Source organism: Orcinus orca, chromosome 5 (genome assembly GCF_937001465.1).
Source record: "Orcinus orca chromosome 5, mOrcOrc1.1, whole genome shotgun sequence".
Taxonomy (NCBI): domain Eukaryota; kingdom Metazoa; phylum Chordata; class Mammalia; order Artiodactyla; family Delphinidae; genus Orcinus; species Orcinus orca.
The window spans coordinates 82,729,117-82,750,820 of NC_064563.1; the positions used below are offsets into that span (position 1 = coordinate 82,729,117).

The 21,704-nt window shown below is 37.5% G+C and overlaps 2 protein-coding genes across 8 annotated transcripts in view; one reads left to right on the forward strand and one right to left on the reverse strand.

Annotated features, from left to right (window-relative positions):
- Positions 1-9,660, reverse strand: part of GTF2E1 (general transcription factor IIE subunit 1) — a 34,924-nt gene extending 25,264 nt beyond the window's left edge. Inside the window, exons 1-3 of one of the 5 annotated variants that reach the window (XM_049710157.1) lie at positions 9,538-9,555; positions 6,932-7,015; positions 4,482-4,959 (exon numbers count right to left, since the gene is read on the reverse strand). In XM_049710157.1, coding sequence (XP_049566114.1) covers positions 4,482-4,929 — 448 coding nt within the window. In that variant the 5' untranslated portion in view covers positions 4,930-4,959; positions 6,932-7,015; positions 9,538-9,555. Of the gene's footprint in view, positions 1-4,481; positions 4,960-6,931; positions 9,251-9,354; positions 9,496-9,537 lie in introns of those variants that run through there. The other 4 variants (XM_033403317.2, XM_004278541.3, XM_033403318.2 and 1 more) reach the window with 4 other exon arrangements.
- Positions 9,661-9,748: 88 nt separating this feature from the next.
- The window catches only part of RABL3 (RAB, member of RAS oncogene family like 3), a 38,871-nt gene continuing 26,915 nt past the window's right edge, over positions 9,749-21,704 (forward strand). Inside the window, exons 1-3 of one of the 3 annotated variants that reach the window (XM_033403319.2) lie at positions 9,799-9,870; positions 14,630-14,762; positions 15,407-15,500. In XM_033403319.2, coding sequence (XP_033259210.1) covers positions 14,704-14,762; positions 15,407-15,500 — 153 coding nt within the window. In that variant the 5' untranslated portion in view covers positions 9,799-9,870; positions 14,630-14,703. Of the gene's footprint in view, positions 9,871-14,629; positions 14,763-15,406; positions 15,501-21,704 lie in introns of all 3 variants that reach the window. The other 2 variants (XM_049710162.1, XM_004278540.3) reach the window with 2 other exon arrangements.

The following is a 21,704-nucleotide window of genomic DNA, read 5'->3' on the forward strand; positions in this document are numbered from 1 at the left end:
ATGGGATCCCCTGGTCTCTAGGTGAATTCAGTAATAGGGGCTCCCAAACTATTTCTAATTCAAACACCTAACAATTTTACCCAACCCACAATAAAACTACATTGCCTTATGTGCCTTTACAGAAGCTATAAAACTATATTTTTTCACCTAATATTCCCACTGCTGAGAATCCTTAAGGAAAAACTTTAAAAACAAGAATAAAATGCTATATATATAAAAATATTCAGTGTCATATCTATACCAGCAAAAAAAAAAAAATACAAAGTGCCCCAAAGGAGTGGAAAGGAAAACAGGAGAGAAAATCACACCTAAAAACATATTTAGAACACTAGATAGAAACAGGAGAGTTGGTACATTAAGGGACCAAGAGATCACAAACTATTCTTGACTATGACTGTAATTATAAATAACACGTAAAAGGGTAGTGGTTTTGTCGTAATTTTTTCTATTCAAAAATTTTTCTGGCACCATGGTTACATAATTTTTAAATTAAAAATGGAAAATATAAAGCTATTTCCATATCATCTAACTTTAACACCTAAAAAGAAAATACAGGGCTTCCCTGGTGGCGCAGTGGTTGAGAGTCCGCCTGCCGATGCAGGGGACGCGGGTTCATGCCCCAGTCCGGGAGGATCCCACATGCCGCGGAGCGGCTGGGCCTGCAGCAGTGAGAGGCCTGCGTACCACAAAAAAAAAAAAGAAAAAGAAAAAAGAAGAAAATACAATCTCCCCCTCCCTTTTGGGGAAGCATGTTGCTGAATTTAACTCAGAAGTGTCATTAATGAAATCACTGTGGTTGAGATTGCTATAGTAGAAATGCTATGTCTCTTCACACGGTCAGAGCCTTGCTAAATCTAAAACATGCATTTATGAACCACAAGATGCTATTTTGCTGATTGATGGATTTCATGCCATGCTACCTTTGTTCTGATTACATAAGACCCCCATATTTCAGAAAATAAAACAGCTGATTTTGCCTGATTAAGTTTCTGAAACCAGGGACTAGTGGGCAAAAGCTAGGCTCTTCCATTTTAATAAAATTAGCAGGTGGATGGACCTAGAGACTGTCATAAAGAGTGAAGTAAGTTAGAAAGAGAAAAACAAATACCATATGCTAACACATATATATGGAATCAAAAAAAAAAAAAAAGGTTCTGAAGAACCTAGGGGCAGGACAGGTATAAAGACACAGACGTAGAGAATGGACTTGAGGACACGGGGAGGGGGAAGGGTAAGCTGGGACGAAGTGAAAGAGTGGCATGGACATATATACACTACCAAATGTAAAACAGCTAGTGGAAAGCAGCCGCATAGCACAGGGGATCAGCATAGCACAGGGGATCAGCTCGGTGCTTTGTGTCCACCTAGAGGGGTGGGATAGGGAGGGTGGGAGGGAGATGCAAGAGGGAGGAGATTTGGGGATATATGTATATGTAGAGCTGATTCACTTTGTTATAAAGCAGAAACTAACACACCATTGTAAAGCAATTACAATAAAGATGTTAAAAATAAAATAAAATAAAATTAGCTATACATATCAAGCATCAAACATTGGGAGAGTTCAACCCCAGAACACCAAAGGCAAAATCTAAATGGAAAGTATGGAAAGAATCTACAATTTTCAGGAAAAAGAGAGGCGGGGGAGGGAAAAGCTATAAACTGAAGTAAGAAAATTGCTGGTTTATGTGTGAATTAATGCCGGTAAAACAATTCTTGCTGGACCCAATTTCCTGAGCCCAGAATTCCTGGATACTCATCTAGGAGTCACTACTCTCTGTCCAGTGGCAGAGTTGCCCATATACTTGAGTTAAGAACTTTTTATCAGGGAAGAAGTAAAGCCTAGAAGGCTTCAAATCTAATTCCTAAGTACCCCCAATTGCTAATATAAACCATAGTTTATAAACCTAACAACTGTTGACATTGGAATGGAGATAGAAGCCCATTAGATACCTCCATCACTGGTCAGAAACACCATCAATCTCCAACAGCAACCAAGAAATAGAACAGCTTTGTACAGCACTGGCTTTGAATGAAAACTGTAACTATTAATTTAAAGAGAGAATAAATATTACAGCAGAAAAACTTCCCTCCTCCTCTTCTGATACACATACCAAATGTTTATTTCTCGTCTTCTTCAAAATGACGGGGAGAGCAATGAATACTGAGCAAAACAGGAAGGGAACAGAGGGAAAAAGACCAAGATTTCTAAAGGGAATGTATAGAAGAACAAGGGAGGGTTGTCAAGGTACTAATAGTGGAAAAACAAAACAAAACCAGACTGACAAGGAGGTTGGGGGGTCTAATATCACCCAATTATCATATTCTCTCTGTAAAGGAAAGTCCAAATGAAAAACCAAATTATAATCAAAAGGCAAGTATATTCTCATAAAGAGGGTTCCCAATAATTAAGAATTTTCAATCATGGTATCTCAGGCTTCACTGAGACATAACTGCCAATTAAGTTGACTATTAGTGCTGGCTGTTCAGGGCATCCTCCCATGAGCGATACCAATGTAAAGTGACTTACTCTTGCTCTCCTGAACCCCTTCTTTCCACCATCATGTTGACCGTAACCCTCATATTAAGAAAACAGTCTCTGTTCAGACTGGCCACAAAACAACTGTTTCAGTTTTAGCTCTCTTTCATAATATGTTTTCACGCTCCCTACCCTATCTCAATTCCCTCACACAAATAATCTTGACTATATTTGGTCAGGCCATCTCTTCCACAAGCCACCTGTTAATTACAACTAATTTCATTCAGATACAAACCCTAGGTAAAATTCGAAGAGCATCATGAATCAAACTCCTAAATACTGATATATAAGTAATGGGATAACTTCCTTTTAGAAACTTTCATGAAATTAAATAAGAATCAAGTGATACGTAGATGTAGTAGAAGCATATTCCTTTAGATTACCCTCTCTGAGGGACTGGATAACACCTTCACTGCAGTCAAGAGTGACGAGGACGACCACTGTAACACCAACATCTGCAGAAAATCAAAAACCAAAACCCAGAGCTCCTTAAAGAAATCTGTTAGAGTGAATAGCAAAAATCATGAGACTTTTCTAGTCTATTTTGAAAGAGCTCCAGATATAGTCTACAACCCTCCTCTATAGTACACTCAAGCAATTCTTAGGATGGCTAAGATTTTCTCATAACCAAGACCTCTCCTAGTTAAGCCCTTTCAAGGTAAATAGTTAGGTTCAGACAAATTAAACATTTAAGACAAATGTGAATTCTTTAAATGAATTTTCATCCAAGATGACTGCTTCACAGTAAATAAGGGGAAAAAAAAGTCATAGGCCATCACTGCTCTTTTTGTGAATAATCTTAATTGATATCAGCATTATTTCCCATTAAAATTTTTAAAAATTCTTTAAAGTGTACAATATATAACATATACAAAATTAAACATGTACACAAACCTGTAATTTTTTTATAATAAAACATTTCATGTGTAAAAGCTTAAATTATATTTTTCAGATAGTTATTTTAAAGTCAAATCTATGAACTAAAAAGTAACCTATACTCCTGAATTCAGCCGTAACAAAGGGACAATCTAACCTAACAGCTGTGATTCTTTCTATAGATTTTTACAAATTTTTAACACAAAATTGATCCACTTGAGTAATTAGTAAAACTATAGTCTCTTTTCCAGTTTACAAATAACAACATAACTATACAACCTAGCACTTTAAAGTGTCCCATGTTAATGTTAGACATGTATTTTTAGAAAAAACATGCTTTGTAGATTCTGTGTTGATTAGAAAAATCCTTAAAACTAAAGTATTTAATTAAATGAAGCAATTTATAACTCCTGTTGATGATTCGCTTCCATTAATGAATGGCTAAGAAACTAAATATCTGTTGTTAACTTGGAAAAAGTGCCCCTCTTATTTCATCTGGCTAACTTTTACTTATTTTTTAGGTCCCCGCTGTTTAAACTTCTTTGAGAGGCCTCCCCAAATCCACATTAGATGCCCTAGTTATGTCCTCCTGATAGCACTTTGCACTTCCACTAACAAAGCATTTAAGTTCTAATAATACGTATTTATTATAACTGTCTGGCAGTGACTGGCACAAGTACTCAAATATTTGTTGAATGAAGAGCTCAAAAGTAAACTTAGTAAAGTCAGAATAGCCTCAAAGTGGTAGAGAAAGTCAACCCTTTAGATTAGGCTGCAGTTGTAAATAAGGGACGGGGGTAGAAACAGAGGTAGAGGGCTATGGGTAAAAGAACAGTCCATGGACGAGTACTCCCTTGTAAAGGAGAAAGGCTTTGCAACAGCTTCTAAAAGTAGTATGACAGTCAAACAGGACATTAAGACTAAGAATAACTATATGCTTACTTACACCAATATATCCATTTTATAATGATATATATGATCAGTTTAAAAACTAGATGAATCAACTTAAGAAAAAGGTTACATACTTTAAAAAGTTACTTGAAAGATTCATAAACTGGAACAATCTCACCTGTCATGGGATCAAAGAGCTGATTAGCTTCTAAATCTGTAAAAGTACTACTACAGACGGGACATTTGAAGGAAGCCCGGTTGGTGGAATCTCTCTCATCAGTTTCAATCCTCCTTCTCATGTGGTCCAATTTATATTTTACCACATTAACAAGAGTACGATAATTGATAAAGTAGTAGTTGTGGCGAGTGGTTTTCCCATCTGCAGCAGTCTCTACCCTCATTCTGCACTTGATGAATTTGTCTCCCTTTAAATTATTCAAGACTGATCGAAGTTGCTTCCGATCAAACTTGAGCAGCTCCAGCATGTCCTCCTCTTTCACACAGGGGTTTCGGATCAAGATGTCCAAGGCCAAAGCATGCTCAATGCCATAAAACCCCCGGATCACATACTTGGCTAACCGCTTCAAAGCTGCAGGAACCTCGGTGAGGACATCTGGATCTGCCATCTTTAGCAGCAAACTTCAACTTTAAATGTACTGAATTCAGGAAAAAAAAGAGAAAATTAGCTAGGCATAAGGACAAAGTAATCATTTTAAATCTAGAATAATCAACCCATTAGGTAGTTGGTAATCGCTATTCTTGGAGTGCCACAAAGGTACTTACAACATTGTTTTTAAAAGACTTATAATGCTAAGCATTTAACAGAGAACAAGACTTTCCTCTAGAGTACACAAAAGATTACACCTTAAAAGCTTGACATATTTCTTAAATGGTTACTTTCATGACCTACTGTGTGTTTAATTACAAAAATTAACATTACTTATAGCAATGATATACTATATCAAGCTCACTTTATTTCAGAAAGAGAAACTCAAAAATCTAAACGAAGTCTCATTATTCTTAATGCTACAGATCTTTGGGAATGCTGGGAAAAAAAAAAAAAAACCCTGAGAAACTTAGCAGTTAGCCTAGTTTTTTAAGTGCCTTTATTTCTTTTCTTGAGTAAAAATTTTCTACCAAGATAGATTCTAGGATGTTTTACATAGTCATGTTCTCACAATAAAATCACAACAAACCAATAAATGCCTAAGTAATCACCAGCTGGGATGTTTGGCAAAATTACTGTTATAAATCTGAAAGAAATTAACAATTATATCCAGACAGCTTTACCAACCTTGAAAAGTTAAATGACCAAGTAAGCAAATGCTATACGGTTCTAAAAAACAGTAACAACAAACACCAAGATATCCTTAAATACTGGATCCCCTGCAGGACAAGTAGAAGCTAACTGTACCCAGAAAGCTGTCTTCTAGAAGCCCAAACTGGCATGGGCTAGACTTTCATGTGGTTGTTAAAAAGCCTGGGATTTGGAATTAGAGTCAGATAGCCTTGTTTAAGTGGCTGTGTGATCCTGAGCAAATCCCTTAACAACTTCAAGCCACACTTCACGCTCTGAGAAATAAGGATAATATCAACTACTTCAATGAGGTGGTTGTGATGAATAAATGAGAATGTAATGTGCTTAGGAAGCACCTGTTAATAAAGACACCATCTATATCAATTTAATACATCTCAAACTAAAAACGGCCAGGCACACAGACTATATCATACAGACTATATCAAATGAAATTTCCCTACACTATAAGGAAATTTTTAACGGCCTTCTGAATTATTTCCATAGGGAATCATAGTGTTATTAATACTAGTTTCTACTGAATCTTTTATTTAAAATCAGTAGTTATCAACCCTATCACCCTATTTTATAAGAAACAGTTTTATATCCACAGTACTATTCTAAAAAGATATTCCTAAATAACCAATGAATACACATATGGTGGGGGGAGGGTGGTTATAATACCCTACCTTTAATAAAGGAAAAATAAAAGGAAAGTCAGTTATATTTTGGATTGTGAATACTCAGGCATGACTATATATAAGAGATAACGAAGTAGCACCTAGGTCCAAACCTGTGGTCCTAGAGCCTTCCTGTCATCCCAAGGCTTAAGGATGCCAAGCAAGTGCCTGGGTTCAACACCAAAGTAGTAGTATAACACACTGCCATGTGCATTTTATTCTTTCCAATTTGGCCTATACATTGAACTTGAACCTAGTTTTTGGGTTTTTGTTTTGTTTTGTTTTACATGGTCAACAGTTGGCAGAACACAATATGTGGCTTCGGAAACAGACCAAAGGATGGTAGACCAATGTCAAAATAACCTACTTTTCCAGTATTATTTCCTACTATTGTACTCCCCTCCCTGACCTTCCACCCCATATACTCCATTTTCCGGGCCAATGGTTCTCAACCCTGGCTGTAAAGCAGAATCATCTGGGGAGCATTTAAAAATACCCACCCTGGGCCCCATTCCCAGAGATTCTGTTTCAGCTGGTCTGAGCAGGTCAGACTAGGCATCACACTAATTTTTAAAGCTCCTTAGGTGACTCTAATATACAGAATAAGTCCCTGACCACTGTTACCAACAAACTGGGTACCTGACTATTACATACCTGGCCAAAGCACATCCTGCATGGGGAGGGCCCTGTGCCACATCATTCAGCCTGTTACCTTTGCCTGAAACACCCTAGGGGGCCCTAAAGATTTGAGAAAGGGAGTGACATGAGGACTCTGCAGTCCAATAGTTTTAGGTTTTGAATCCCAGTTCCACCATTTCTTAGCCTGTGAACCTAGAAAGTTCTCAGCTTCAGTTTCATCAGATTAACAGTGCCTTCCTCATAGAGTTGATGTATGAGATTAAATGAGATAATTCATGTAAAGTGTTTGACTTTCAAGGCTGGCATCGTAAGAGTTCCATTAAGTACTGGCATACATAACAAGACTCCCTACTTAGAAAAGTGACTCTTACAACAATTTGAGAAATGGGCTGAAGTAAGTGAAAATGGAGGCACTGTGGAAACATTAAGAGTGACAGTAATCAAACCTAAACTACGAAAGACAAGAAAAAATTACAAGAGGACAGGATGAATGAAACTTATTAGAGGAACAAAATCAAAAGGACCCAATAATACATTGGAAATGGAGTTACAGAGTAGGAAAATTTTAAATAGCTATTTGGGGTTTTTTTCCCAAAATTTTATTGGGATAAAATATACATAACATAAAATTTACCGATTAAGTATTTTTAAGCAGACAGTTCAGTAATGTTAAATACATTCATAATGCTAACCAACTATCACCACCAACCACTTCCACAACTCTTTTCACCTTGTAAAACTGAAACATTATACCTATTAAACAATAACATATAGCTATTTGTTTTAAACCAGTGTAACTAGAAAAGTACTACTATGAGAAAGAGGTTAACACCTGAAGAGAAACAGGTTTGGAAGAAACGAGGCATTCATTCAGTTTTAGTTGCTTGTCTTTGAGGAAATAACACAGAATATTACTGTGAAGATGTCCTGCAGGTGGCTGAACAAATGAAACTGGAACTCAGCAAAGAAGTCATGCTGTGCCACCTTGTTCAAAATCTCTACACTCTAAAATCCTCCTTCCTGAACATTGTGTTCTCTCCTTCACTGCCTCTACTCCCCCAATTATGCCAAATCTCCTCAATCTCTGGATTTCATAATACTGAGATGAGAGGTCTCAAACTGGTAGCCTGTGCCACATCGTTTGACTCAAAGAATGTTTTGAAAATTTTCTGAATTTGCGGTTAACATTAAAAATCATGAGATTTCACATCAATTTCAATTTTTTCAGGCCCTCTTGAGAACTGCAAATATCTGCGGAAAAAAAAATGAGACCATGTTCCCACATGGAAACAATTAGCTAAAGAGCAGCTGACATTTTTAAACAGGGAAGGAGCTTGGCTGGCCTCTGGAGACTTTGCAGTGTGTGACCTCTGGGGGCCAGGCCTTGTTTCTTCTTCTTAGCCTCAGAATCTATCAATCACCTCCCAGCCTCACCTACCACCCTACAGCCCAGACCCCCAAAGGCAAGTTGGTTTTGCTTTTGAACCCTATGTATTCTAATCATACAAACACCGGGCAACAGAGTTGGAGAAACAAAGTTGAAATGAATGCATTCTCTGTGCTTGGTCTACCCTCCTCAGCTTCATCTCTGGCCACAAGGGCATTCTCTCAATTCTGTGAGCCACACATGCGTTCCCTACTTCCAGGCCTTTGCACATGCTGTTTTCTCTGCTCCCACAGCTAAGCCCAAAGTCCCTTCTCCTAATCATCCTTCACATCTCAAATGACATTTCCTCAGAGACACCTTCTCAGACTTCCCTTAGTGGCTCAGAATGATCCCCCCCCACTTCACATGTTCCCATAGTTCTTTCCCCTTCTTCGCTGCAGTGAATAGACTTATACTTTCTCCATGTCTACCTCGGAGACCAGGAGATTAATCTTGTTCACCACTGACTTTCCAACGTGCAGCACAGCTGGTCTAGTACTTCCATAAAACTTTCAATAGGTCTCGTAAAGCACCTTTTCTTCAAACATGCCCACCCTGCCAGCTTCCCCCCAATTCACTTCCTCCACTGCAGCTTCCAGAGTAGAAAAAGATAGGGTATTGGAAACCCTCTTCTTAAACTTCAAATGGTTTTAAGGAGGTGAAAGCATCAAATTCGTGATTGTAAAGGATTATGCTGACTGCAGCGTGTAAAAGAAGGAAGGAGTGGATGTGGAGAGTCCTGTCAGATTATTTCAGTATACTTCTATTCCAGTTCCAGAAGAACTTGGATTCTACACAACCAACTGCCTTTCTCGGCTACCATATTTCACGGTACTCTCCACGCCTTCATACATACAGTGGCATATCACCGCGAAACCTCCGGACAAGCTGGCCTCCACGAGCCCGGTAATGTTTACCTCCTCCCCACTGTGACACCCCGACACCCTAGATCCGCTCGGACTCTACCAGCTGAGTCCAGAGGCCACACTCGGCGCAGCCAAGCCCGTCCTACCCGAGGTCGCACATGGGCCGCTCCGGGTCAATAGTTCTTTGGAAACCAAGAAGAGAACCGAGTCAAGAGATCAGCTAAGGGGGAGGAGGCTAGCTATGGAGAAAGGAGCGAAGAGGAGAAGACACCCTGAAAGGCGGCGCCGGGCCAGGGAACCGAGAACAAGGAACAGGGAACAAGGTTTACCAAGGCGAATCCTCGAACACTCCCACTACAGCTTCCCTCAGCGCCTCAACTACTGGTTTAAACGAGCCACGCCACTTCTGCGACAAGGAGAACGCCCTATTCCTGCGACCAGCTTTAGAAACCACCCGCTACTTTTAACTAGGCGGGCCAATCAGCACAGTGAGGCCTTCAATCAAGACGGTCACGCTCCTATTGGCCAATGACATTGAAGACTCCGCCTTCCAATCCCAGCTCTGATTGGCCTATAATCCCGGAATAGGCGTTAACCTTAGGAAGGCAGTGGCAAGATGGCGTCCCTGGATCGGGTGAAGGTACTGGTGTTGGGAGACTCAGGTGAGCCGCTTAACCCACCTCTGGGGCTCCCGACACTTTTGAGTTATCTGAAAATCCTCCCCTTTCACTCTCCCTTTACACACACACCGACTAACTGACTCCGGCCCGTGGCTGAATTCCCTCTTAAGGCCTAAAGACTACACTTCCCAGAGGACTTTGCTCAATTTAACGGAGCGGCGGCATCGCAGGGGTGGGGGGCGCGGAGCCGGGGCCTTTCTCTGTTTTCGCTGGTTTCTACGTTGGTTTCCAGGGCGACCGAAGCCTAGTGATCCTTTGTTTTAAAAGATCTGCGGAGGTTGAGTGTTGTACTGGGCGCCGTGCTGAGACAGAAGTTCGGACCTTGCCTTTAATAGATTTTGTTAATTAAAGAAATCAAATGTGCACTAAGAAGAATGACACTGTTCCAAGTGCTTTGCATATATTAACTCATTTAATCCTGAGATCAGTCCTATTATCCCATTTCACAAATGACAAATCTCTTTTAAAGAGATGTAAATGACAGAACTAGTTTGAGCCGGGAGTCCACGTACTTAGAACACTAACCCATATTATTTCGTGAAGTATCAGGTGGTAGACCTGTTTTAGTCTCAACTGCGCTTCTTTTTTCTTTGTTCTGTTTAATCTTAATTGAAAAACTGTTATGTGCTGGGCTGGAAGAAATAGAAAAAATAAGATAAGGGCCATTTTATGAAGCAGCTAGGACTTAATGCTGAGCCCAGTTTAATCCTAGTGTTAAAATTCTTACCTTGGACGCTTGAGAACAGGAGTTGAAGTCTGTGTTTCTATCTCCCCTTCACTATCCTGTTTCTCATACCCTCCACTCCTAAGCGTCTTAAGAACTTGGAATAAATATTAACCTTGCATTTCATAGATGTGCTTTTCTGGAGTTGACCTTTGGATGTCTGCTTGAGCAAAGACGTTGTGTCAGATGCTTGGAGGTGGAGAGGACATACCCCAAAGAGCTTGAAAACTAGCCTTACCAAACTGAATAAAATTGGTGGGGGGAGGAGGTTGAGAACATTTTCACATTGCCTGAAGATTATTTGCATTGCAAAGTATTTTACAGAGAGCATTATTTAATATTCCCTTCAGAAAGTTGCATTATGAAATTCTATGAACATAATCCAATTTATGTCAACTTTAGCATGAAGTGGTGCTGAAGTTAATTTAATAAAAGCACTCAGTTTTACAGATAAAGAAAGCAACAGTGGTCTAAATGGGCTTCGTAGGAGTATCACCAAGTAGGATTTAGAAGAATCCAGAGCTAACACAGTTCTTCATGATATGTGAAGTGGGTGCTTTCTCTCATTTATAATTACCTTTCTATTGCATCTAACAATCGCTTCATGTTACATCTTGTTCAAACTAATCGATTTATTTTTTTCCCCAAAAAATTATTTCCCTATTATAATACATGGCAAATGCTGAATTAGGTGCTGGGGATATAACTGTGGAATCAATGCATTACACAACAGCATTGAATTGGCTGCTGTATTAAATGTGAAAAAGTGATCAGACAGTTAGTAAGCCTTTTAAAATTATTATTATAGTTTAGTTGCAAAACAGAAGACAGAGCTATGCCCACCAGGAAAGTGATTGATCTTGTCACACATTCACTGATGTTAGGCTATATGTGCAAAGTCAGTTATTGTCTTTTTATCAGTTCCCTTTTAACAATGATTTGCTGTCTTACAAGTTAGAATATACTTTTTACATTTCATCTGCCTTTGTATTTAAACTTCAAAGTTTACCTTGAATAAAGGCTCATTTCCCCTGTGAAATTTTGAGGATTTCGCAAATATATAAAGGAATGACTAGAGATTTAGAAATTTGTTTGTATCCCATAGAGATATTTGATAATTTAGTAAGGAATCCTGAAAGTCTCTCTAACATGCACACACTCTTTTCTCTTTGTTCCTTCATATGTAAGGGATGAGCTTAATACATTACCAGCTCTGTTTGGAGCTGGCATTTATTTGATTATATTGAACTTTTTTTCCCCAGCAAATCAAGTGCATTCTTTTGATCTAAGTTAGTTCTAATGATGAAAACATAGAATCAGAATTTTCCAAAATTCTTAAAGTTAACCACTATTCTTGGCACTTCTGTTGTTCTTACTGTTTAAAGTTCATCCCATGTTAGCTAACTCTTATCACCCAATGCAGTTAATTCATGGAGAGCTATACAATATTATTACATAGAGCTGTTTACTCTGACACAGTTAAGCTTAACTAGAATTTCAAGACTTGTATCAAGCTGATAACTAAATGCCTAGTTATATTCCTCCAACATAAACAAACCTACATGCAAACACAAAAATCAACAATATGCCCTAAAGGCCATAGATATCAGATGCAATGCAGTAAATAAAATACAAAGCTCACTCTGAGTAGTCAAAAATCTTACGTGCCTGTATGTAAAAAAATAAAAGGAATGAAAGGGAAATCTGGGGAAATGTTTGGTTCAATTACATGAGCAGCTAGTATATGAAGAGGTCATGTAAACTGACAACAGTAAAACCTAGTAGATAAATGGGCGGAGCACATCAGTAGATAATTCATAAGAGAGGAAAAACAACTGGTTAGCAAAGATGAACATAATGTGTATCTTTACCAGAAGGTAAAGAAATGCAGACTAAAGCAAGATGTCACTTTTTTTTCTCTTATAAGCTAACAAAGATGAAAAAGCAACTACATACTGTTGAGGTGCAACAAGACCTGCAGGCTTATGTGTATGGCGGGTGGCATAGTAACCAGATAAACATTGTCAATGTATATCAAGAACTTTCAATGTTGATTTCAGTTTACATATTAATTTCACTTCTGGGAAGGTATACTAATAAAATAATTTTAATTTTAAACGAAAGTGTAAACAGAAATCTTTTCTTAGCATAATGAAAAGTTCAAAGCACCCTAATATCTAATAATGAGAAAATGGTTACATAAATCATTATGTCTCCTCTCTGAACTACTATGGAGACATTAAAAATATTTATGAAGATTCTATAATAACATGGAAATTTTTAGCCACTAAATAAGTACTAATTAAGGCCCTCTCTGAGTACTGGAAATAAAAAATGAGTAAAACCCAGTCCCAGGCCTCAAAGAACTTAAAATCAAGCAGAGTGAGTAAACACTATAAACAAGCAAGTGTAATAGTGTATTTTAAGTGCTCTATAGAAAAATGTACAGTGTACAGCGGAGATGCAGAGGATGGTGGGTGATGTGCTTAGTTCTACCTGTATGGAGTAAGAGAAGACTTTATATCTAGAATGATGCTGAGTCTTGAAAGATTAATTCACCAGGCTAATGAGAGGGAAAATGGAAGGAGAGGATGTGTAGGATATTTCAGACAAAACCAACTGTGTAAGCAAAGGCTATGTTTCATTGTTTTTAAGTACACTGTGTAATATATTCACAGTAACAACCTGCTTATAGAAAAACTCTGCTTATGAATTTAAATCTACATTATTGACAGTAGTGCTCTTTGGGTGATTTATTTTCTTCTTTTTTTCTTTACTTTCTAGATAGACTGTAAATAAAACTTTATAATAAAAAGTGATAGATCCATGCACAGTAATGCACACAAAGAGGTCGGCTAAATTTTTGATAACTAGTGACGCATAAAGATTCACCAACAATGCTTGTTATAATGGCATCCCAGATATGTTAATTGAATGAGTAACTCTACACATAAATGTACAGGGATAGCTCATTCCCTTTCCTCTTCCTACAGATCTCAGAATACTAGCCCTAGCATTAGTAATTAGATTATCCTAAACCCAGGAGATCTATAAGAAAAGAAAGTGCTGTCCTACTGAATGGGAGAAGATATTTGCAAGCAACATATCTGATAAGGGGCTATCCAGAATATATAAAGAACTCATACGACTCAATATCAAAAAACAATCCAATTAAAAAATAGGCAGAGTACCTTAATAGACATTTTTCCAAAGAAGACATACACATGAAAAGATGGTCAGCATCTTTAATCATCAGGGAAATGCACATCAAAACCACAATGAGATATCATCTCACACCTGTCAGAATAACTCATCAAAAAGACAACAAATAACAAGTGTCATCGAAGATGTGGAGAAAAGGGAACCCTCATGTACTGTCAGTGGAATTGTAAATTGGTGCAGCCACTGTGGATAACAATATGGAAGCTTCTCAAAAAATTAAAAATAGAATTACTGTATGATCCAGCAGTTCCACTTCTGGGTATTTACCTGAAGAAAACAAAAAGACTAATTCGAAAAGATGTATGCACCCCTATGTTCATTGCGGCATTATTTATAGTAGCCAAGATATGAAAGCAACCTCAGTGTCCACAATAGATGAATGGATAAAGAAAATATGTGTATATATACACATACAGGTCGACTATTAGCCATAGAAAGAATGAAATCTTGCCATTTGCGACAACATGAATGGATTTAGAAGGTGTTATGCTAAATGAAATAAGTCAGAAAGACAAATACTGTATGATCTCATTTATATGTAGAATCTAAAAAAAAAATGAACAAACAAAATGAAACAGACTCATACAGAGAACAAACTGGTGGTTGCTAGAAAGGAGAGGTGGGGAGAGGGGTGAAATAGGTGCAGGGAATTGAGGTACAAACTTCCAATTATACATAAGTCACAGGGATGTATTGTACAGCATAGGGAATATCACCAGTGGTACTGTAATAGCTTTGCATGGGGACAGATGGTTACCAGACTTATTGTGGCGATCATTTTGTAATGTATTTAAGGGTTGAACACCTGAAACTAACATAATATTGTATGTCAACTATACTTCAATAAAAAGAAAAGACAAGTGCTGTCTATGAAGTTAAAGGGCCATGATGTAGAAGAAGAAGAAGAGTTGTTCTCCTTTTCCAAAAGATAAGTCTGGGCCAAGTGGTTGACTGCTTTCTAAAAATCACTGTATGGGAGAACTGGAATATCTAAATATGGAATTGTGAAATGGTGAATCCCTGTCACTGATAGTGTTCAAGCATAATCTGAAAGACGATCTAACAGGGTCTGTGGAAGGGGCCTCTGCATTGGTGGTCAGGATAGAGGAGATTACCTCTAAGATATGTTAAGATTCTGCAATTCTAAAATAGGCTGAATAGATGAAATCCTTCCAAAGGAAAGGGATTAGTTTATTTGAAATTGCCCTGGACCAGTAGTTCTCAAAGTGAGTTCCCTGGATCCGTAGCATCAACATCACCTGGGAATATGTTAGAAGTGCAAAATCTTTGGGTTCCATGACAGACCTGTCAAATTGGAAACTCTGGGGACAGGACCCAGCATTCTGTGTTTTAACAAACCCTCCAGAGGATTCTGATGCTAAATTTGAGAGAACCAGTGTCCTTAACCATCTTCTCTTTATCAATGAAGCTTATTAAATCATTGGTATGGTATGAACACCCTTTAAACAACCATGCTTTATATATCATTATTACTGCTTATTCTCAGTCTTACTTTTGCCATAATATATTTCAGCATGTCTTTTAAATGACTAGAGTTCTTGTATCTTTTACAGGTGTTGGGAAATCTTCCCTAGTTCATCTCCTGTGCCAAAATCAAGTGCTGGGAAATCCGTCATGGACTGTGGGCTGCTCAGTAGATGTCAGGGTATGTGTTTCTTATATTTTAGTTTTTCAGTGCCATATTAAAGATAACTCCTTCAAATTCATGATCCAATTACAGCCCTGTAGTCAAGACTAAGTAATAATAATAGCTGGGTTTTATTAAACACCTACTTTGTGCTAGATACTATGCCCAATGTTTTACATGTCTTTGCTTACTTAGTCTTTTTTTTTTTTTTAATATTTATTTATTTATTTATGGCTGTGTTGGGTCTTCATTTCTGTGCGAGGCTTTCTCCAGTTGCGGCAAGTGGGGGCCACTCCTCATCGCGGTGCGCAGGCCTCTCACTATCGCGGCCTCTCTTGTTGCGGAGCACAGGCTCCAGACGCGCAGGCTCAGTAATTATGGCTCACAGGGCTAGTTGCTCCACGGTATGTGGGATCTTCCCAGACCAGGGCTCGAACCCGTGTCCCCTGCATTGGCAGGCAGATTCTCAACCACTGCGCCACCAGGGAAGTCCCACTTAGTCTTTTTTAAACTGTAAGATATAGCTACAAAAATTAAGGCATAGAGAAGTAAAGTAATTTGATCAAATTCATTCAGTTCATAAGAAGCAGAGTCAAGATTTGATCCTAATTAGTCTGATTCCAGAGACTTCACTTTTAATTACTATACTGTATATCTAGAGTTCACTTAACATGCTCCATAAATCATTCTGCTCGAGGCTTTCCCACTAAGACAGCCAACTTTTGGCTAGAAATATAGTGTAAAGGCAAAAGCTTCTGGAGCCTTATATCTAGGTCATCTGTTCCACATCACATTTAGGAAACCCAAGTGCAGTTTCCACTGAATTAGCTATCTTCCCAGATATTTTGGTCTTGCTAATTCCAGCTATTCCTGTCCAGGCCTCTCTTGTACTAGCATACCTCTCTCCATTGAGTTAAGAAATAAATAAGGAGGGAATAGCAGTTAGCTAGATTGACAGTTATTTTCCTTCAGTTCCTTGAACCTGTTGTTCCACAGTCTGCGATGTATATTGCCACTGATTAGAAATCCTCTGTCAGCCTAAGTGTTATTCCTTTTTAAGGTAATTTCTTCTCTCTAGTTGCTTTAGAAAAAAAAAATTTTTTTATAATCTTTGATGTTCTGTAGTTTTGCTAACCTACATCTAGGGGTGGATTAGTTTTTAGTCATCCTACTCAGAAGTTGTACGCCTCGTATATATCTTCATTTTTCAAAATTTTTAGCCATTATCTGTTTGCCTTACCTCTTTCCTTCTATCTTCTTCTTTTGAACTTCTATTGGATTTTTGTCCTCCACATCTTTTAATTGCACTTTCATGTTTTCTATTGTTTGTTTCTCCGTGGTGCATTCTGGATGATGTACTCATATCTGCCTTCCAGTTAACTAAGAATCTCTTCAACTATGTCTAATCTGTTTTTTAATAAATCCACTCAGTTTTTTATTTCAGTAACTGTAACTTCTAATTTCCAGATGTTCCTTTCGGTTCTTTTTCAAATGTCAAAATTTTTCAAAATATTCTGATCTTTCATTATATTTTACTTTCTATTTTAATCATATTCAACATAATATTTTATGGTTTCTTTTGGCTTTTTCTATTTTTTTTTCTGGGTGGGTGACAGATGTCCTACTTGCTATATATGCAGACTCTACCTCATGGAAATGTACCTCTTGTATGGTTTGTAATTCTTGAAGATGACCACATCTTCAACAGGATTTTTTTTCTCCTCTTCCCTTTTGAAGTCTTGTATGCTGTGTTGTGAGAGTACAGTGCCTTTCATTTCTGTTGCTGCCAGAGCCCTAGCGATTTCTGTGATCCTTGTAATTACTCAGCTTGGAATTTCCATGCAATCTTTTTTTTTTTTTTTTTTTTTTTTTTCATGCAATCTTGATAATGTAAATTCCCCCCAGCATCTGATTGTGGTTTCCATTTTTTGTGGATCTTTCATCTACTTTCTACAAGGTCCCTGACAGAAAGTTTTTCCTGCTTTCCTGAGCCAGTGGACAGAGTTTTTCCTACTCTCTTTCACTGACTGGGCTGCTCATCAAGGGTCCACATTTCAAGAAGGGAATCTGTTCTTTGTCACTCACCCACATATACTCTTGCCTTAAAAGCTGGAAAACAGACCCCTATTCTTGGCTGGGCAGTAAAACTTTGGGGACCAACCCCTAAAGTTATATCTGAATCTGGGTCAGCTCCCATTTCATAATCTTTAAGTTTTTCCTTCATTTCTAGCATCTGGGGAATTTCCTTTTTTTTTTTTTCTTAAGTGTGTCCTTTTTATTTTTAAAAAATATTTTTATGGCATTTCTATGAGTTTGAAGTCGGAGGGGACCTGTCTATATCATTTCAGCCTACTATGTTCCCAAATTCTTAGCTATGGAAGAAAAAGAAACTAGATAATGAATTCAGTGGCAACTTTATTTAAGTTTGGGAGACCCAATAATAAGCTCTGGACAAAATTTCCCTTTGGACTTTTCTAGCTCCCTTTCTGTGAGAAAGCTTAACATATTGAAAAGAAACTTAGAGTTGAACTTCCACTTCCTGGGTCAGTCGCATATTGCTTTTGCTTCTTAAAGAGAAACTTAGACTAATCAGTTTACTTCTCTGAGCCTTAGTATGTCATCTGCAAATTAGAGGTAAATAATACCTGCTTTATCTAGCCTACAGGTTTGTAGGGAGGATGAGAGAGAAGCTTAAAAGGTGTGAAGTTAAGGTCTAGTGCTTTACAATTTGAAGTTGAAATTGAACTTAAATTCATTTTCCTGCCCCGCCCACCTGCCCCTCTTATCTACTCAGAGCCCAGTCTGCGCGTGTAATTCACCTTTTGTCTTATTTGGGGTTTTTTCCCCTTTTCTTATTGAATTGGCTAAATCCCCAGTACAGTGTTAAGTAGAAGTGGTGCTAACAGGCATCCATGTCTCATTCCCAATCTCAGGAAATTTTTAATGTAATACCATTAAATATGGGTTTTGCTATAGGACTTTTTGTAGATATACTTTATCAGATTAAAGTTACCTTCTCTTTCTATTTTGATGAGAGTTTGAACCACGAACTGGTATTGGATTTTATCAGGTGCTTTTGCATGATAATCATAATTTCCCTGCTTTATTTTGTAACTATGGTAAATTATTTTGATTGATTTTTAAATGTTAAACCAACTTTGCATTCTTGGAGTAAATCCAACTTGGTCTTGATGTATTCTTTTCATATATCACTAGATTCAATTTACTAATACTTTTTTTTTCAAATATTTGCATCTAAATTCATGAGGAATATTGGCCTATCATTTTCCTTTCTTATAATCTCCTTGTGGGATTTTAGTATCAGGATTATGCTAGCCTCGTAAAATGAGTTGGGAAGTTTTACCTCTGTATCTATTCTCCGGAAGAGTTTATGTAAGATTGGTTTTATTTCTTCCTTAGGTATTTGGAAGAATTCACAGTTAAAAACCTCTGGACCTAAAGTTTTCTTTGTGGGAGTTTTTAAATAACATTAAAGAAAATATGAAAATGACTATTTCTTCTATATCAATTTTGATAACTTACGTTTTTGAAATAATTTGCTTCATGTAAATTGTCAAAAAATTTGTTTTTATATCCTCTATTGTCTTTCAATATCTGTAGGATCTGCAGTAGTATTCCTTTTTTCATTTCTGATATGGGTAATTTGTGGCCTTTCTCTTATTTTCTTGGTCAGTCTTGCTAGAGGTCTATCTAGGACCAGTTTGGGGCTTTGTTGATTTTATCTATTATATGTCTGTTTTCTATTTTATTAATTTCTGGTTTTTTCTCTATTATGTCTATACTTTCTTTGGGTTTAATTAGCTGGTTTTTTTCTAACTTCTTGCACTGGGTAGTTGTTTCACTGGTTTTTTTCAGGCTTCCCTTTAGAAAGCTCTAAGGCTCTAAATTTCTATCTAGGCACAGCTTTAGCTGCCTCTCTGAAATTTTGTTCATTATCATTCAGTTCAAAATACTGTCTAATTTCCATTATGATTTCTTCTTTGACTCATGGGTGGTTTAGAAATGTGCCACTTAATTTCCAAACTTTGAGAATGTTTATTATCTTTTAATTATTGATTTCTAGCTTACTTTCATTGTGCATAGAACATGTGCTGTATGATTTCATTCTTTGAAATTTGATGAGATTTGCTTAATGCCAATTTTGGTAAATATTTCTGTGCACTTGAAAAGAATGCATATTTTGTAACTGTTGAGTGCATTGTTCTAAATATATCAATTAGGTCAAGTTTGTTAGTCTTTTTGTTCAAATCTTCTCTATCTCGACTGATTTTCTTTGTTGCTTGTTTCATCAGTTGCTAAGGAATGAGTATTATAATCTCCAGCTATAAGTGTGGATTTTTCTATTTCTCATTTTAATTCTGCCCATTTTTGTTTATATATTTTGAGGTTGTTTTATTAGGTGTGTTCTAATTTAAGATTGTTTAAACTTCCAGAAGGGTTTAACATTTTATCATCATGATATATCCTCTGTATATCCAGTAATACATCGTACTTTGAAGTCTATTTTGTCTGGTAATAAAACAGCTAAATCCCACTTTTTTCCCCAGTTTTATTGAGATATAATTGACATATAACTTTGTATTAGTTTAAGGTGTACAACAAAATGATTTGATATATGTATATACTGAGAAATGATTACCACAATAAGTTTAGGTAACATGCATAACCTCACATAGTTACAATTCTTTTCTTGTCATGAGAATTTTTAAGATTGTGTTCACTAATGAATGAATGGATAAAGAAATTGTGTTATATATACAGTGGAATATTATTCAGCCATAAAAAAGAAGGAAATTCTGCCATTTGAAACAACATGGATGGACCTTGAGGGCATTATGCTAAGTGAAATAAGTCAGAGAGAGAAAGACAATTACTGTATTAGCACACTTAGATGTGGAATCTGAAATAACCAAACTCATGGGAACAGAGAAGAAATTCGTGGTTGCCAGAAGTGGGGGTGAAAGGGGGAGAGGGGTAATATGGGTGAAGATGGTCAAAGGTACAAACTTCCAGTTATAAGGTAAATAAGTTCTGGGGATATAATGTACAACATGGTGACTATAGTTAATAGTATTATATTGTATAAACCAACTTATTTTTAGTTAATGTTTTGTGGTGTATCTTACTTCCATCTCTTAACTTTTGTGTTTCCTGTACCCTTGTATTTACAGTGTATTTCTTGTAAATAAGATATAGTTAAATTTTGCTTTGATAAGCAGTCTGATGTCTTAGTTTTTTTTTGTTTGTTTGTTTGTTTGTTTGTTTTGCGGTACGCGGGCCTCTCACTGTTGTGGCCTCTCCCATTGCGGAGCACAGGCTCTGGATGCACAGGCTCTGGACACACAGGCTCAGCGGCCATGGCTCACGGGCCCAGCCGCTCCGCGGCATGTGGGATCCTCCCAGACCGGGGCACGAACCTGTGTCCCCTGCATCGGCAGGCGGACTCTCAACCACTGCGCCACCAGGGAAGCCCTGATGTCTTAGTTTTTTAATTTGATTCTTGGACCTTGCCCCCAGATATTCTTTTTTTTTTTAACATCTTTATTGGTGTATAATTGCTTTACAATGGTGTGTTAGTTTCTGCTTTATAACAAAGGCCCCCAGATATTCTGATTCAGAGTTATACATGCCCAGGAATCTACATTTTAAGAAGCACCTGAGACAATTCTGGTGCAGGTGAACAGTGTTTTGAGGAACACTGGGTAGGATGTGGAATCAGTTTTCCAAGTGGATATGGAAGTGGTTAATGACAGGACTTAGAGAGGCAAGACTATGAATCAGATGCTGACAGGGAGTTAAAAGGTATTAACAGTAAGGGAAGAGGAAGGGAAGGGGAGTATAGCTAGATGGTCCAAAGCCTCATGCAAGGTATTTCCTATTTTTTAACTCCAGGGTAATTCGAATGTGGAAGAGTGAACAGCATCCATCTGAGAGGGCAGCAGGAGAAGTTTTATCTTCAGGGTAGAGGCTGGCATCAGTTAATACAATGAGGTTGAGGATAAGAATATAATGGAATTTTATATAATCATGGAGTAAGTTTCTAGGAGAGAAGTGGAAAGATTTGGAAGAAGGAAACAATTGGGATTGAATAATGGGTAGAGGAAGCAGAAAGCAGTTTGGGAATCAGAATATAAGAAACCAATTAAGGACCCAAAGTATATGGGAACTTAGGATAACAGGTCTTGAGTGTAGCTGGTAGCA